The following is an 18,963-nucleotide window of genomic DNA, read 5'->3' as shown; positions in this document are numbered from 1 at the left end:
TAAGGTTGGCCGGTCAAGGGCATGTACCTTGGTTGCAGGCACAACCCCAGTAGGGAGTGTGCAGGAGGCAGCTGATCGATGTTTCTAACTCTCTATCCCTCTCCCTTCCTCTCTGTAAAAAAAAAAAAGATCAATAAAATATATTTTAAAAAAATAGTAAGGTTGGCAACAAACCTGGTATGATGCTAACTTACCTCAAATAGACTGTTATATTTGGTACCAAATATCTGGATTACATTGAACTTATATCTCTACCTGTGGATGAGAGGAGAAGCAGTACTAAGAGCTAACACCCATACTCCTTAAAATCCCATAACACTTCATCTTTATCACTGTTGAGGTCTTTCGAATTTATTGTACTTTTTGTCATAATTACTTCTATCTATGTTTATGTTATTTATGTCTGTTACTTGTTAAGCACAGTATTTTTTTTTTGAAGCTAGAAATTACACTGATGAAGCTTGGTATCCTTTTCAGCACTTAATGTCTTTTGCAAAATATAAGCACTCAATAACATCTGTTTAGATGAACAAGTAAATGAATCAATAATTAACAAATAATGGATGCTGATTTTCATACATTTTTTTTATTCAGATAAACAAGCCTCATTGGCTATTGTGCTAATCAGACCAATAAAAATGCTCTTAAAACATTAACTGTCACACTTAAAGGGGAAAAAGATAGTAGTCACAGACTCTGCATATCATGATCTTATTCTTTAGCTCAGTGATTCTCAACCTTCCTAATGCTACGACCCTTTAATACAGTTCCTCATGTTGTGGTGACCCCCAATTTCATTTTTACAAATTGAACATAATTAAAGCATAGTGATTAATCACAAAAACAATATGTAATTATATGTGTTTTCCGATGGTCTTAGGCGACTCCTGTGAAAGGGTCCTTCGACCCCCAGAGGGGTCGCGACCCACAGGTTGAGAACCGCTCCTTTAGCTTCTTCTGTCCAACTCAGTTAAGAAACAATCCATGTTTTCATTTAAGAGCTCAATGTTGTGACTTTGAGTCCTAGCATAATGCCAAACCTGCTGTAAAAACCCTTTGAGAGCATTAGCTAATGCATATGCATAGCACTTTTTATATTATAGAACCCGGGTGCTTATCACTTTCTTTAATGTGAAAAGCAATTAATCTGCTATAGATGTGCAATGATTATTTTTAAAATATCACTTGCTCTTAAAACACAGTGGAGGCATTGTGCCTTTGAAGTAACATCTTTGAGCTCAAATTCTGCTGCACATTAGAAGAAATCCTAAGACTGTGCTATGTGAAGGCTGATGTCTTTATTAATGTCTTTATTAGTGTTTCATGTTGCTTGCTGAATTATGATTTTCTCCGTGCCGAGTTCACTATTCTACCACTGGCTTGGGAAAGAGGGAACCTTGAAGCTGGAAATCCGATACAGGCATTGCCAGAACAGTGACTGTTTCTGTTCTGAGGTTTCCACTGTGGGTCCAACCCATACCCAAGCCCAAGTTAGATTTTACAGTCACACAGATGTATTTTGAATATGTCTGCATCTTTGATTATATCTTTCCTCCTTTCAGAACAGAAAGCATAGGCTACTATTTTTCTTGAACTTTATGTCTTCTCTAACTTCTTACTCAACTCACCACCCTTGTGGAAATCTCATTTTTCCACTGAACTTTTTATTTTGTTCCTCCTTCATGGAACTACTGTGTAGGAATTATGTTATCTAGAGACACAAACTGAACCTTTGTTAGTAGTTTAAAGCTCCTTGAAGATACAGAGTGCATGTAAATTACCTCTATGTTCTTCACTAGTTTTACCTTGCTCTCTCGCACGGGGATGCTGAATAATATTGAATAAATGATGAAATAAAGGATCTTATAATGAAAACCATGCTTTTGTGGACCCTTCCTGCTTTCCCTCCTGCTCTGCTGCCTGGTGTTTGGCCACTTGCTGCTAATTAGTATCTATTAAACCCTGGGTCTTAAGAATAAAAAGGGATAAAATGCAAAACAGTTCTTTTTGTAATGTATTAGTTTCTCCTTATTACTCTTTACAAGTTTACAGGTAACAAAAATATTGGTTGTGCAATTTGCACAACAATAAAATGTGTTTTTTCACCTAGCCCCTTAATGAGGAATCTAATTCTCACAATAAAGCATTCCTATAAAGAAGGGAATAAAAGACATACATAATACCTTAATCAACAAAGAAAAAATAAAATAAAAAAGACATGTATATGAAAATTTTTCCTCATAGAAAATGGAATAAAATACTCAAGAATTTGTAACTGATTCATCCACTAACTTAAAGTAGAGGATTTTTACAAAGAGCCATTTTAAATATATAACTGGAACATTACTTTTCATGAATTTCATTCAATTTGTCCTATTTTCAGTAAAAATAACTGTGTTTCAGAAGCAGTCATTCAACTACGCTGTGGAATGGTTATTTGGAGATCAACCTTATTTCCGGTCAGACCTAGTGCATTTCTGAAGGGAGGCTGCCACTCAGTATCAAGACAGCTTTGATGAACTGTTGGAATACCTATGCGCATGAAGATTTCAGCTTATAAATCACAGAAGTTAAAGGTTTGTGTCAGGCGTTCTTTTGAATAACAATATGATGCATGCATTAAGTCTGCATAAAACATTCAAACGGACAACATTTCCTGACTGGATTGAAGAAGTCATCAAATGGCTAAGAGTTAGTTAAAATGAGGTGTCCCAAGTAGGCGGTCCAGTGTAGTGGTTAATAATATCCATTGAAAGCCCAATAGGAAAAAGTGACACACTCAAAATGGGATCAATTGAGAAAGGCTTCTTTTTTGAAGGCAAGAATTACATAGGTGTGGGCGAGGTGTAGCAGAAATATGAAGGAAGGTATAAGAATCCAGAGAGAGCAGCCGTGAGATGGTAATAAGCCACAGACCACAGGACAGGGAAAGAGAGGAATTGGAGTTCTGAAGGAGAGAGTGAGGTAGAGCAGGCTGCCTTTAGAAAAGCATGCCTTTTGTTGAAGTACACACTCAGCCAGAGTTGACCTCACACAGGAGACAGAAAATCAATACCTTAAACTCATTCTCCTCCCTCCCACAGATATATACCCTGGTCTCCAGATTAGCAGACAAACAGAAATCAGTGTTCTAGGCACTACTATGTTTTCAGGGGTGACAAGTTACTTAACCTGGCTGTACCTCAGTTTCCTCATCTGAAAAATGCTAATAAGAATAGTAACGACCTTATATCTTATAAGCTATAAAGATCAGGCGGAAAAAAAATGAAGCACTTTTAACAGTTCATGGGATATAGTAAGTTATAAATAAATGTTGCTTCTCATTATTGGGCTTTTCAATTACGGCTTTTAGTTTTGTCAGTGTAGCTCAAATATAAAAGCCACAAAGTGATGTTTCTTTCCTCATTGTAGATATCCATATACCACTGTACATTACTCTGAATTAAAAGACCAAGAAAATTGAGCCCTGGCTGGGTGATTTAGTTGGTGGTAGTGTCATTCATTCCCAGACACCAAAAGGTTTCAGGTTTGATTCCCACTCAGGGCACATACCTAGGTTTTGGGTTCAATCCCTGATCGATCAGATTCAGCATTACAGAGAGGTGAATTTCAAATCCAAAAAGAATCGAAAATGCCCTTCTTATACCCCAGATGTGAGTGAGACCTGCCGAACCACTGGACTTCCTTTGGAACATAGTCCATCTCCAAGGAAATAGAAAACAAAAACACCTAAAGCATATTTGGGTAGCAGACACATGAGTAATACGGCAGTGTTGGCCAGCAAGTAATGAATTTGATGATGGAAATAAGTACAAGTAAAGTAACTGAATAAAAATTTGAGTATTCAAAAAAAAAATCTAATCCCTCAAACACAGCAAACCCATTCCTCCAGATGGTATTCCCATATGTAATAGCTTGGAATCCTATTTCCTTCTATATTTGAATGGACAGCTACTTTCCAACCTCAAATCTTGGCTTACATGTTACTATTTTTGTATCTTCCATATCACTCTATCAAAAGTAACCTCCTTGTTTGAAATCTTACACACACACACACACACACACACACACACCTATTATTTTCTATCATATTATCAAGTATCATTTACACTTTCCGTTATATCACTGATCGTCAATAAAAACCATTATCTGCATGTTTAGCTCTTTTAATTCTACTGGTTATAAAGTTCTTGGGTATTTGAGTTAAATTTGTCTCATTTACCTGTATGATCTCCTTATATGTCTAGCTGGTAAGTTAAAGAGTCTTATAAATAAGTGAGCAATTGTAACTTTGATTTCTGAAATGAAAACCAAGTGTTCTTGGCAATTCACAGTTTTCTGCCAGTTGTTCTACCCTTTCCATATTTAAGCTCTAAGCAATTTCCAAGGAAAGGAAGTATACACTGGTGATTCAGTCTGTGCTCTCATGGAGGGAGCCTGGGCATGAATTTTAGGTAGTGAGTAATGGTAGTTTGACAAGTCTTCCTGTTTCATTTAACAGACATAGTAAATAGGGGTTTAAAATCATCCTTTGAAAAGTATAAATCAACATTGGAAGGAAGCTCAAAAAAGAGTAGTGTTTAATGAGTAGTGAATATATATGTATATATATATATATATATATATATATATATATACACACACACACACATATATACACACATACATACATATATATGTATATGTATACACACGCATATATGTGTGTGTGTTTGTATGTATTGCATATAATATACATATGGTTTACATATATAGGTATAGTATAATATACACATATGTACATGTATGGGTGTGCATATATCAATGTGTGTATACATAATGAGTTAACATAGAGATAAGACTTCTTTAAACTGGACAAAAACACTTAGGGAATTGAATCAGTAGAAAAAAAGATGAACTCACTCATTCTAAATAATAAAATTATTGACAAATAAATATAATAGTAAGAATAAGTCTTGGGAGCCAGTCTTGTTCTGATGTGTTATTTTCTTATTTGACCAGTAAGAATGTCCCTTATTTTTAATCCCCTATTTACTTTCCATTATCAGAGCCTCCACATCTTCATCAGTTTTAATGATATGAATTGACACACAGGACCATCTCAGAGTATTCTGTTTCATTTCATTAAGTATAAATTTAAAAGTAAAGTACAAAATATTATTGAATATTCAGTCTTTTAGAAATATTCTCTGTTCTATGACTGCTTCTAAAATTGATTTGTGTAACAGTTTTCCCAAAAAAATACATTGTGAGAAAATATATTCCATTTTGAAATATATTTATCATATTTAATAAACATTTGGATGTTTTTTGCTGTGTGGTTGAAGCCTTTTTTATGTTTCCATTTGGAATATTTTTTATATAATAGACATTTGGAGGGTGCTTGTTTTTTGTATTTGAAGTCTTTTCTGTGTTTGGGAAAAGACAGCTTGAAGGAATGAGCTTAGCCAATCTTAATATATTAGTAGATCAAGGACAAAAATGCAAACATATCTTGAAATGAGGCATGATTCCTCAAAAAATAACATAATGGCATGTGTTATTGAAGAAAAATAGTACTAGAAATTCAAAGAAAGCAATGATCAAGGTTTTAGAGTTCAGATTTGGCCATGTATAGTTGGAATAAAAATGTGCAGAACACAGAAAGATAACCTTTTAAACAATCATGTCAGAGATAAACTCAAAATACCAGAGATGATGCACTCCTCAAAGCCTAAAGCTTTCCTTGAATTCATTTATATATTTGACCTTCACATATATCGCTCTTCTGCAACATTATGCCTCCCTACAACAGAATTCCATTTAGTTATGACTCACCGCCTTATTTACTTCACTGATTGTATTAAGCCTACACAAATCATCAGAAAGCTTTAATTTGATCTCCACAGGCCTACTCTACTTCCCAGAAATGGTAACAAGGTATTTTCAATCCTCCCAACCCTAAGTACACAGGTTGCAACATCACTACTACTTGCCAAATAAATTACGCTGCAAATAGAATTCTCATCTTCCTGTGCTGACTAGCAGAACTAACCCAGGAAGAGAGAAAACAAAACAGAAGCATTCAGTGTTTATATATTTTTATAACCCCAGCATTCAGAATGCTGATAAGGAAAGTCTCATTTGGGCAATACTGAGTAGGCAGATAATCAATTTAGTATTATCAGTGGTATCCATGGAAACTACTAGTACATGTGGTTGAGGATGTTTAGGAAGATTAGGACAGAAAGGGATAACAAGTTACCAGTGGACACATGAAATAGTGCTAATCACCACATTCTCCAGTATTATTTAAATGCATTTAGATTAGTAGAAAACCCACAAATCATCCTTACAACCTGATGTGACTAATCATCATTCAATAATCACATAATCATAGTAATCCCATTTTATACATGAAGAAACTAAGACTCAGAGACATTGGGTGTGCTCAAGATCCTACAGATAACAACAGATGGACTACAACACATATAAAGGAAGATGCATCTATTTTCATAGTCCATGCATTTAATTTCCATGTTTCTTTTTCCTAAGCAGAATAAACGGCATCAAATTTAAGACATAAAGAACCAAGTAAGATATACTGAATGTTCACAGCACAATATGGAGAGTCAATGATTAAAATCGGGAGGGGGGCGGCGCGTAGTGAATGGGGAGTTTAAAAAGAGCACTATACTGAGAGGGCAAAAGAAAGAAGAGCACATAGAGATCAAGACCTGAGACACAGTGATAAAGGTCAAGCTAATCTGGGAAGGCTACAGGGCATCCAATGGCCTTGAGCACTGTGCAGAGTAGCTCAAACCCAAATGCTTATAGGCACCAGAAAGTACCTGCTGATTCATTCCCTTTTCCCCAGAATATGCAATTTCCTATTGTGCTTTGGCTTTGTGTATGTTCTTTTGGAAGCTAGAGTTTCAGTAATAATTCTCTTGAAAATTACAAGATAATTCAACCAAATGTTGCATGAGTGCTAAAAGACTGCTCATAGTGTGATTCCCAGAAACCTAACAACACATGCCAAGGACGTGCCCAAACTGAATGTCAGATGTTAAAATAAAACGTCAGGCTAATTCTTGTCCCCAAGCAAGTAGACTGGATCATTTGAGACTTGGAGATCAATAATATTGTTAATAATTTAAAATTTCTGAATATAGTAAAGTCATCTTTGGTTTGTCAACATGAACTTAAACTATTTTTGTAATTACACAATGGACTCTCATTACAACTGCAGACTGTAGGTAAGTGTGGTTTAATCTAATAAACTGTATATTCACAGTGACTTTAAGACATAGAAGTGATTCCTTTACCAAGACACAATCATAACAGACCGATTAATACTGAATTATGCTGCCATAATGATGCACTGTGTCTGTAAAGGTAGAGAGAGCATAGAAGAAGAAAGTAGTTTGCTCTTATTATGAGAAAAATATTTGGTAGAAATAAGGAATACTTAAGAAACAACAGAAGAATAAACCTTCACTTCCATTAAACAGAGCTTCATAGAAAGCTGCTAAAAATTCTTCTAAATAAAACAACATCCAGAGCAGAACACATTGTTCAAATATACATGTTATGAGGTAACTTACACAGCAGTACACAATTGCAGAGGTAAAAGACCTCAAAGAAGAAAAGCTTTAAAATCATGATGTTGAGGTCTATAAACATCTGAATTTTAATCTATTTATTGCATTAGAGACCCATCACTTTAACAGCGTGGTATTGAATGAGATAAGGGAATGGCCAAGATAGGAGGACAACAATAAATCAGAGGAAAAAATAAGCAATGCTACTTGTATCTTCATTGACATTAAGTTAAAAAAATAATAATTTTAAGAAAGAAATTACCTTTATTTTCTAAAAATGTTAAAAAGCTACAACATCTTTTTATTAGCAACACAATTAAAACCTCATGTTTAAACACTTCTCAGCCCCCTCAAGAACATTTTTGAACTTCTGCAGTCAGACAGTGTCCTCTATTTCTTTTATTATCTCCTCTTGTAGCATTCCCAATGTTGGGACAGTATTTGGCCTTTAATAAGTACTTGGCTAGATTGATTTGCTGACTATTCCCAAAATAAGATTCTAAATATATAGAATCTTTAATTTATCTTGATGGGTAATTCTTCAATGGAGGTAGTGTAAGATGTTTAAAAGAATGTGTGTAGTTTTGTCCCTAACGGATGCAGAATTCTTCATGATTTAATATTACATTGGTGATGGATATTAAGTTCACACAATAGATTCTGATTCTTATAGGCCTATCCTTAGAATGTAGCAGTAGGGAGAAAAAGTGGTCTGTGATTTGGCAGGCGATTGCCTGGGAACTGACCAAGCTAAATATCCCAGACTCCTGGAGGAAAGGAAATGAAAGGAAATGGTCCAGACAGTCATTGAATGGATATCCATTATCCTTCCTGATGTCTGAATGTTTGGAGATGCTGGTCAGCTACATCATTTATTCCTTCCACTCCTTCTCACCTACAGTTTGGTATGAGTTACACAGAGAATTGGGACCAGAGACTGGGATTCAAAGCATAACACTAGCCTTTAATATGGAAAGGGAAGGATAAACGAAAAATGATTAAATAAACAAATAAATGAATGAGTAGAACTACACCTACATGACATTCGGGTTTGGTTTATTGCCCCTGGAGCCAGTAAGTCTGCAGTTCAGAAAAAAATTCAGAAAATCAAGTGGCATTGGAGCTACCAAAACTGGTCCAGGAAAACATAGGATGATAAAGCATACACATTGAAGTCCTGAGCTAGGAAAGTTGCAGAATCCAATCTAATAATTTGGAATCAGCAATTTTTTTTTTATCACAGTAAAAATGTCTTATTAAAGCAGAGGGGAATATAAATTATGAGACTAAGCCCTGGAATGTTACTCAAATAGTGTGGCCACATAAATCTTTCTTTTTCATTTACATCCTCTTTGAACCAGACAACTCCGATTTAGCCAATAGCACCAGAAATATTCACAATGAATAGTGATGTGTTTTGGAGAAGTGATTTTTCCTAGTTATATTTCCTTATAATCTCCTTGGCTATACTACTCTCCTATTACCTCTTTTACACACATGATATGGTTGCTTGTGTCTTTTATATATGCATATAAAGACATGAGATTGGTTTTATAAATCATAAAAGAAAGCAGTCTCATTATTTTACACTTACAGTAATTTGATTTTGGAAGATATAGGATGCAAATTATCATGGTGTTAAAAGTGAGATGTATATATTTTGCAGACTTCTGGGGAGCAATCAATATTCGTGCTGTGGAATGCAAAGGAGTTAGCTGAAGGTGAACCAGGCTGAAACTTGGAAGACGAGCAATATTAACCATACCTCCTTTCTATATTTAAAACAGCCTTTATAACTATAGTGTTTATAATGTTTTGCGACCTAACAGAAATAATAATAATAATTATGACAGTTACTCTTGCTTCTTTCAAATAGAATTATTTGTGACTCTACAGAACAATTTTGCCTTTACACTCCTCTTACTATGTAGTTCATTTTTAGTTGTTTTTATAAGAGCAAATATTTCAAAATGTTTCAAATGAGTCTTGCTATCCAATAGCAACACACGGTGCGTAACATCCTTCCTGATACATCTGATGAATGCAACAACTCTACATGACTCCTTTTCTGCACTCAGCCCTCTCAGTGAACCTTTCTACAAATGCACTCCCCTTACCTACCCTGACCTTGTTTTTAGTAAACGCCCACCTTTCAAAGCCCATATGGTTGTTAGTCTCAGCGAGGAGCTAGCAATATAAACAACTGTTACTGCTTTCAGAAGAGGAAGTCTCTCTCACACCAGACATTTGTGCACCTATGTTACACCCAGTACATAAGCGTCACAGAGGAAACAGTCTACAAGAGAAGAGTAAGGAAATATTTTCAGCAGCAGGTGCTTTGGTCCAAGTCAATGCAATGAGAAAAGGTCCTTGAGGGATTACAGTGATAGCAATGAATTTTGGGGGTTGCAATGAATAGTTGAATGAAGTAGCAAAGCAAGGGACAGACAATAAAATACTTTTAATTTATTTTGAAGTCAGCCCCCCAAAAAAGTAGGAGGCAATTTCAGCCATTGTGAATCATATTCTAAAGAGAAATGACACAATGATCATTTCTATAATCCTATAAAGTTTTAAATCTGGAAGTGTGTTTAAAGAATCATGAAACAACTCATCCATAGAAATAAAACTGACCTTAAAAGACATAATTTATGTTCTGATTTCTTATTTATTTATAAGGAAAACCAAGGATGAAAGGACATGAGTGATTTATATAATTGATCAATTTAGATTAGAATTTTTAACAACTCCATGAGATCTAAAACTTATGAACATAAATAATATCAAAGACTATAAATCTACTATGTTTTTCATCCCCCACAGTATTTAATAAAGTCTTAGAAAACACTCTGAGTTGTTTCTCTCTTTATCTCTCTCTCTCTCTCTCTATATATAGAGACAGACAGACATATAGATATAGATATAGATATAGATATAGATATAGATATAGATATAGATATAGATATACACATATGTAGCAGATAGAGCAAGTAAAACATTACTATAGTACTATGAAGTTCTTGGTTTAGTTCTTTATCTGATCTACACTTGCAGTGTGTAGGAAAATAATTTAACCACTCTGGTCTCAACTTCATCTACATATCAAAAAAATTCAACTAGGAATATATAATTTTCCACTTCTATAATTCTCTAGGTTTTCAAAAATATTCCATATGATTTATTTTCTTTTATACATTGTCTTAAGAGGGAAAGCTTTGCCCCATCTATAAAATAGCATATAAATACATATACATATATATGTTTATGTGTATGTGTGTGTGTGTGTGTGTGTATATATATATATAAAATCTCCTGGGATAAAGTATAAAAATTATTTGCTCTTAGTTAACTTCCCACAATTCAATAGAAAGTATACAATGGGTAAACATCAAATATATTCAAAATAAAATAAAAATAATTATGAAAATAGGTGGTTTATTTCAAGATTACTTTTGTGAAAACAAATTATTTTCTACTGTTCACCACTATCTAAAACTACTGAGATTAATGTTACAGAACAATGATAAAAATGATAAATTACAGTCATTGATATCCAGAAAATGCAATATTGATTCTGTGTTATAAGCAAGACAACATCTTCTAAAGACTCCCCTCAAAAAAATTATTTGGTAATTATTTAAATCAATATTTACTATGCACAAATTTACTGCAAAGTCACACAATAATATTTAAATAGTAACATTACTCTTTATGGCAATATATGGGTTAAGTAGGTTTAAATGCCTCTATCTTTAGCTTTAAATGCCTCTATCTTATTAAGTGTTGATAGTAGAAAGACAAGGTAAACAAAAATTCAAATGTCTGAAAATAACCATTTCACAAATGTGTCCAATGAAAGGAAGTTCTAACAATAAAATAAATAGAGCATTTCAGATTTTAAAATTTCATTTTTCTATCCGATGACCAGTCTTTTTATCATTTGTTATCACCACCAAATATCTATGTGCTGGCAATTATATTTGTTCAGGATCAGATTTCAAAATCAAATAAACAAAAATAAAGAAAGCTTGAGGGAGAAAGAACTCAAAACCGTTAAGTTTTTAGAAGTTCATCAAAAGTGCTAATGTGTAAACCATCAGTAATAATTATATCACTGAACATTTTGTCCTCCTTTAGAATGTGAAAAATAAACAAGCTGATGTAAGACCCTCTATCCAGTGGTTCTCAACCTGTGGGTAGCGACCCCTTTGGGGGTCGAACGACCCTTTCACAGGGGTCACCTAAGACCATCCTGCATATCAGATATTTACATTATGATTCATAATAGTAGCAACATTACAGTTATGAAGTAGCAACGAAAATTATTTTATGGTTGGGTCACAACATGAGGAACTGTATTTAAAGGGCAAGAAGGTTGAGAACCACTGCATAGATTTTTAGGTATTACAGCAAAGGTGTGCTCATAGAAAATTTGCAGTCTTTGATTGTATAATTGAGATTTCCTCCTAAATTACTTCCTCTAAATATTTAAGAAAATATTCCTTAATTATAACATGTTCTCTTTCAGTTGAATACTTCCTCTTTGTTTTTTCAAAGAAATCACTTACAAGTAGAGCCCCTGAGAAAATTACCTTTACTTCTAAAAATTAGCGGAGGTCTTTCTTGATATTGAATGGGGAAACAAATTAGCTCCAGAGCTTCATTACCTAGAGCAGACCATCAAAGTAACTGGTCCAGAACATCCTCTTAGTACCAGAAACCATCAAGCAAAGTGTCAAGCTCTTTCTTCTTTCTTGACAAATATCTAGTCAAATAGCTACCTCAGAAACTTAAACCTTATTTCCTGTCTTTATTTGCTTTCAGTTCCACAAATTCTTTCAATTCATAATAGATCTTTTGAGAAAAGTATATGTTTGCAGAATTCAGGTGGCAACACAATAGTTATACAAAGCAATATAAACATATAGTGGCATCTTTAAGCATTGTCTTTGACTTTCAAATTGTAGTCTATAAAACAGGTGTGCAGGACATACTTATTTACACTTTGTAATTACCTTCTACCTATGATATTATCTTCATTTCTTTATTTCTACACACTTTCAGTCAAAGTGGATTTTTGAAAGCCATGGGATATTTTAGCATCTCTTTGTTAATTTACAAAAATTAATAAATAGTTATTCAGAAGATTGTCACAAAAATAAATCAGTTCTCATTTTTTCCTCCTCTCATTTCAGTCATTAAAATTAAGAGCTGAGAAAGAAATATCATAAATGTTTCTTTACAGTGAATAACATTCTTCCTAGTGTATATATTATTTCATATATTATTGGGTATTTTCCTCAAATTCAATTTTATTATTTTGGAGATTGCTTCATGTATTCTAATATTAATTTAAATAGCTATTAAATGTTTCCATAGAAAATTTATTAACACAGTCAATATTTAAGACCCCAAATTCCCAGGATAATGATCATTTAAAAGTAAATAAATGGCTGTTTATATTAATCTTTTAAAATTTATGTTTACTTTTTAAAAATTAAAATCCCATCATATTATAAACAAATTATTATTTGTGGAAATAGCTTTTCATTAATTCTCTTATATTCATTTCATTAAAATAATACTTTTTCACTCCATCAAATTAATAAGAAGGAAAATCCATTAGGACACTAATCATTCTATCCATTCTCTTACTGACAAAAGTAAGCATAAATAAGTTTAAACAGTAACAGTGCTACTGATCCAAACATATTCCAATAAAGTATACTTGCACAACATACAGATAGAGCATTCATAAAAAGATCACTTAAAAAAAACACAAGTTTATATACTTTTTCTTTTCCCTTCAGTATTTTTCTTTAAAAGGTTTCTTGCCAAACTTTACTACATAAGCCATCTCCTCTATCTTTGCTTCTGCCAAACTCTTTAATCTTTTAATGAAGTGAATGCTTCATTTGTCTAAATTAATTTTGTGTTAGTATCTTTAGTCTAGGTATATTATCACTATAAAATATAAAATAGACTAGCAACAGTTCCATGAACAAGTGCTTTTCCAATCAAAAGGTCAAATGTTTTCTTAGCATAATAGCATCAATAATAGAATTCTTTTAGTCTAAGATCTTTCAATCAAAACCTTCATTCCTACAAATTATCATTTCAGCATAATGAAAATAATTTGCACTTGTATGACTTTGTACTCATGAAAATTTTAATTCACTCAAGTATACAGAAAGAATGGAAGAAAGTGCTTTAATATTTATTATATTGTAGAGAATAAAAAATATATAGCCTATGTAGGTATATTAGATTCCCAGCACAAAATCTTTGAATTGTATGGTAGTGTCTAAAAGTTTCCCTCCCACCAATACACTTATGTTGAATATATCAGAAATGTCATCACAAGTTTAACAACTTTCAATGTGGCAATTTTTTCAGTCAAAGTAAAAATTCAAATATAAGAATGCTATTTTTTGGAATTCTTCATTTACACTGAAATAATAAAATAAAGCTTTTATGGTAAATATTTACGTTCCTTTCATATTACATTTCAATGAAAGCACTAACTCTACACACTCTGCCCTTTCCAAAGTGGAATACGGGGTTAATATCTACAAAACAACACTCTGTAAGAAAATCAATGCAGCAAAGATTAAAAACAAAAACAGAAAAAAACAATATCCTAGTTCAAGGGCTTTTTACATAATCTAACGTTAATGTCACTCAAATTGAACCAAAAAACAAGAATTATAAAAACTGGATTGCCGATGATCCTTACCTTCTTGAACCGCTTGAAATGGGTTGTTGCCATCAACAAATGTCACTGAAAATGTGATTTTCTCAGTCTGTAAGATCTCCTCATTCTGGTTGAGGTCACCAACTGCTGTGCGAAACACCTCATCATCCTTTTTGGCAGATTCATCAAAAATTGCTCCTAGAAAGAAGCGAGTGTTGCCATTAAACAATAACATAAATATTATGTGATATCCACTGGAAATAACTCAAAGCAATTCATGTATTTGAAAATGTATATTTTCACTTAAAACATATAGTTTATTACTGAAGCATATTGTACTGAAAGCAGTGTGATAGTTAAGCAGGAATTTAATTACTTCCTTCAAATGGAAATGATGAATAGTACATCAAAGTGTTATTACATGGAGAGCATTGGTAAGAATTTAATAAGTACAAAAAGCTTTGAAAAGGACCAAGAGGTTAAAACATTGAATGTCTTATATCATGAGATCTTTACAAATTCATAGCTTCAAAATGTTTTATTTTATTTTTTCTGAATACTAGGAGATAAAATCAGGAAAGTTTCTGAGAGCCCATTCATAAAGTAGATAGAAATCAAACTTCTAATTTTAATTTATTTTCATTTTTCTTTAATATCTTTCATTTCTATAAACAAGGATTTCAGTTTTTTTCATAGTAGTAAATTCAATATATTTGTAGAAAATTAAAGACAGACGAATCTCTCAGGAGAGATAACTGAGAAATATTTCCTGAAAAACTAACATTAAGTCTTACTAGATAATGATGGCATTCTTTCATTCATATATAATGATGATGGTAAGAATGTGGCTAACATTTATTGAGTATTCGTCAGCACCACATTCGTTAAATACACCAGTTTTAAGAGTAAACTGATTTCAAATTGTGACTGTGATTCATTAAGTATAAGTCTGTGACCAAGAGATTTTAAATTCTAATCCCCATATTCATCGTATGTCTAATAATAATAATAATAATAATAATACCTATCTGTAGGATTATTAAGTGTTTTGAAGGAGATTACCCATTCACAATGTAAGTAAATTGGGGTAACTAAAAAGTTTTCTTTAAATGCTAATGTTTTCTTATTTTTAAATACTGTGATCTAAACATGTTAATCATTTTCTATTAACTTTTCCATATTACAGTATCCCATTTTAATCCTTAATATAATTATGAAATATGTACATGCACGCTACTGCAATATACATCGAGTTATAACAATTAAGATTCAGAACAAAAAATATACTGAAATTCCCATAGTAAGAGCCACAGTCCTTACCTATTTGATTGCAATGTCCTTACTCTAAATCACTGCAGGATCCTGCCTTCCAAACTTATACCCATAAGGAATAAAAACGGTTTATGAGGATCCTGACTTACAAATGTGGGAAATTCTTTCACATCGTGTCATGCATGCTTTACTAGTATTTGTATTCAAAGTGAGTTTTCTAGGCAGGCACACGTTTTCAAAGTGTTTACTTTTTTTATAATAAGCATTTTGGCCAATGTACCTTTTGTCTTTTGAATAAACCCTGCTGACAAAAACAGTCACACACCTCAAGGTCGATAACATGACAAAGAGTGACTATATATTCATATCTACATACATATCCATATACACATTATTTATCTGTTGACTATCCTTTGTAGTGTGTATATATAAAAGTGAAATTGTGAATATATAAAATGTATTTTTCATATATAAGTTTATACATATATAGGAAGAAATATATACACACTATATATATATACACAGATAAAAACACACATCTACCAGTTGTGTTGACTTTATAACTCTGTGACTGGAGCCCCAAGTTTTCCAGTGAAATTCATCACAATATTAAACATATACTATCAACAGAGTCAAGACCTGATAAAGCAAGGGTGAAACTATGTCCACTTCTGAATAGTCTGGCAGGTTAATTTTCATCTCTCTACCCACAGTGGCCTCACCTTGATAAGGAGATGATTAATTTTTTCTATAGAAGGCCATGACAATGTGAACTTGGTACTAACTATACTGACCAGCCTCGCTAACCCTTTCCATTGCTTATCTAATTTGAATATCTGACCATAGCTAAGAGCATGAGAAAGAAGGAAGAATTTTTAAAAACTAATACATGAAGTGCTCCCTAATTATATTATGCAGCTATTAGCCAGAATATTAACATTTTAATATAATCAAATGTAGATAACAAACATTAATTTTTACCTATCCTGTCATTTCTAAGTCATATAGAAATCTATTTTAGAAACTAAGATTTTATAAAATATTTAGGCAATAAATATTAGATTTAACTTGCAAATTTAAGCCACATTCATGAAAACTCATTTTAATTTGCAATATTTATTATCAGTCTAGATCAGTGATGGCGAACCTTTTGAGCTAGACGTGTCAGCATTTTGAAAAACCCTAAATTGACTCTGGTGCCATGTTACATATAGAAACTTTTTTGATATTTGCAACCATAGTAAAACAAATAATTATATTTTTTATATTTATTTTATATATTTAAATGCCATTTAACAAAGAAAAATCAACCAAAAAATGAGTTTGCGTGTCAGAGGTGTCATAGGTTTGCCATCACTGGTCTAGATTAATCATTACATTGAAATGTAATACTATCAAATTCAGATACACAAATTTCTTTAATAGTTTGTAGAAACTGTGATATAAATGTAAAATAATGAGTTCATTTTGAACCAAATAATCTAAATATCAATTCACAAAGAAGTTATCTATATTTATATAGAGACCCATTAGCTTGTCATCGCTTCTAAATGGTTCTTCCAAAAGACTTTTTATGGAGGGTGATGTTATTGACTTCTACTGAGTATTGGTAATATATTTTCAATGGAAGCATTTTACTATTACCTGACAGAAAACTTAAAATTGCCTTAAACATTAAATCTGGCTTAATAAAAGCTGAAACTTGTAGAAATTGTAGCAAATTAGTCAATTCTGTGTTAAATTAAGATATAGTGAAAGGAAACACACAAAAGAAGCAGTTCACTTTTCAGTAAACAGCAAGGAAGTGCACAGAAGAAGCAGTCCATCTTACTTCACAGACTTCAAATTCAATTATCTATCTACTTCTTTCATCAACTATAAAAATATCATTTTCATTTTTCTTTGTACCAAAAGAGTATATAGAGAATTTTGTATTAAACACAAGTATTCTGAAAAATAACCGGTATGTTATGTATATTTATATTTCACACTAGAGGCCCGGTGCAGGAATTTGTGCATGGGTGGGGTCCCTTTGGGTGGCTAGCAGTGATCGGGCCAAAACCTGCATTCCAATGCCGCGTGCAGCTCCTACATGCCACTCCTGCTCATCCTGGCCCCACTGTGCCTGCTGCTGGCTCGCGCCCAATCAGTCCTGATAGGGAGAGGCTTGCGCTACCACAGCAGCGCTTGCCAGTCATGAGTCCTGCTTCTGGCACCCTCCCAAGGGGAGTGGCCTGTGGGATCAGGCTGAAACTGGCTCTCCAACATCCTCCAAGGGGTCTCGGATTGCGAGAGGGTGCAGGCCAGGCTGAGGGACCCCACTGGAGCACTATCAGGCCAGGGAGGACTGCAGGAGAGCTCCAGGGTATGTCCGGCCCATCTTGCTCAGTCCTGATAGGCCAGACCCCAGCAGCAAGCTAACCTACCGGTCAGAGCATCTGCCCTCTGGTGGTCTGTGCACGTCACAGCAAGCATTTGAGCAGCCTTAGCATATCATTAGCATATTATACTTTGATTGGTTGTTCAGTTGTTCTGCCATTTGGTCTGTTTGCATATTACCCTTTTATTATATAGGATTGGCCAAACAGGAGGGAAGAATAATTAAGCAACAAGGAAGAAAAGGAATTCCTCTTTAATATTCCTGTTACACCAATTTGTAACAAGTCATTTCCATTGTTAAGGGTTGATGATCTGTTCCATCAATGGGATCAAAAAGAAAGGTTTTACTTATCTTTACATAAAGAGATTACATGTACAGGTGGGAATGCATATATATTTTTAAATATAAACTATAATGTGTACTTATCTTCTTATATAATATGCATTAGAATGAAAAAAATTATAATTTATATTAATATAAAAATATGGTGATGTCTTAATTTTTTATTGTTGTGAAGGATTATGTGCATAAGTCAAGGTTTTGTATGATAAAATTACACAACTTTTTTTTATTGTCTAAAGTTTTACATGTGTTTCCTTTTTCCCAGATTGACCCCCCCCCCACCCTGGCCCCTCACACCCTTGAGGGCAAGCCCACACCATCTCAGTGTCTGTGTCCATTGGTTATGCTAATACGCATGCATACAAGTCCTTTGGTTGCTCTCTAACCCCTCCCTCCCCTGCCATTTGTCTCTGGATCTATTTTTGTTCATCAGTTTATGTTGATCATTATATCACACATATGAGTGAGAGCATGTGATATTTATCTTTCTCTGACTGGCTTATTTCACTTAGCATAATGCTCTCCAGTTCCATCCATGCTGTTGCAAATGGTAAAAGTTCCTTCTTTTTTATAGCAACGTATAGTTCATTGTGTAGATGTACCACAGTTTTTTAAAACACTCATCTGCTGATGGGATGGGCACTTAGGCTGTTTCCAAATCTTAGCTATTGTAAATTGTGCTGCTATGAACA

The 18,963-nt window shown here is 33.4% G+C and overlaps 1 protein-coding gene across 1 annotated transcript in view; it reads right to left on the bottom strand.

The window, feature by feature from the left end:
- Window positions 1-18,963, bottom strand: part of GRID2 (glutamate ionotropic receptor delta type subunit 2) — a 1,375,820-nt gene that overhangs the window by 1,120,986 nt on the left and 235,871 nt on the right. The window contains exon 2 of the mRNA XM_036339775.1: window positions 14,320-14,475. Coding sequence (XP_036195668.1) covers window positions 14,320-14,475 — 156 coding nt within the window. The remainder of the gene's footprint in view (window positions 1-14,319; window positions 14,476-18,963) is intronic.

Source organism: Myotis myotis, unplaced genomic scaffold (assembly GCF_014108235.1).
Source record: "Myotis myotis isolate mMyoMyo1 unplaced genomic scaffold, mMyoMyo1.p scaffold_m19_p_1, whole genome shotgun sequence".
NCBI lineage: Eukaryota > Metazoa > Chordata > Mammalia > Chiroptera > Vespertilionidae > Myotis > Myotis myotis.
Note: the sequence above shows the minus strand (reverse complement) of the source record. Positions and strands in the feature narration are given on the sequence as shown.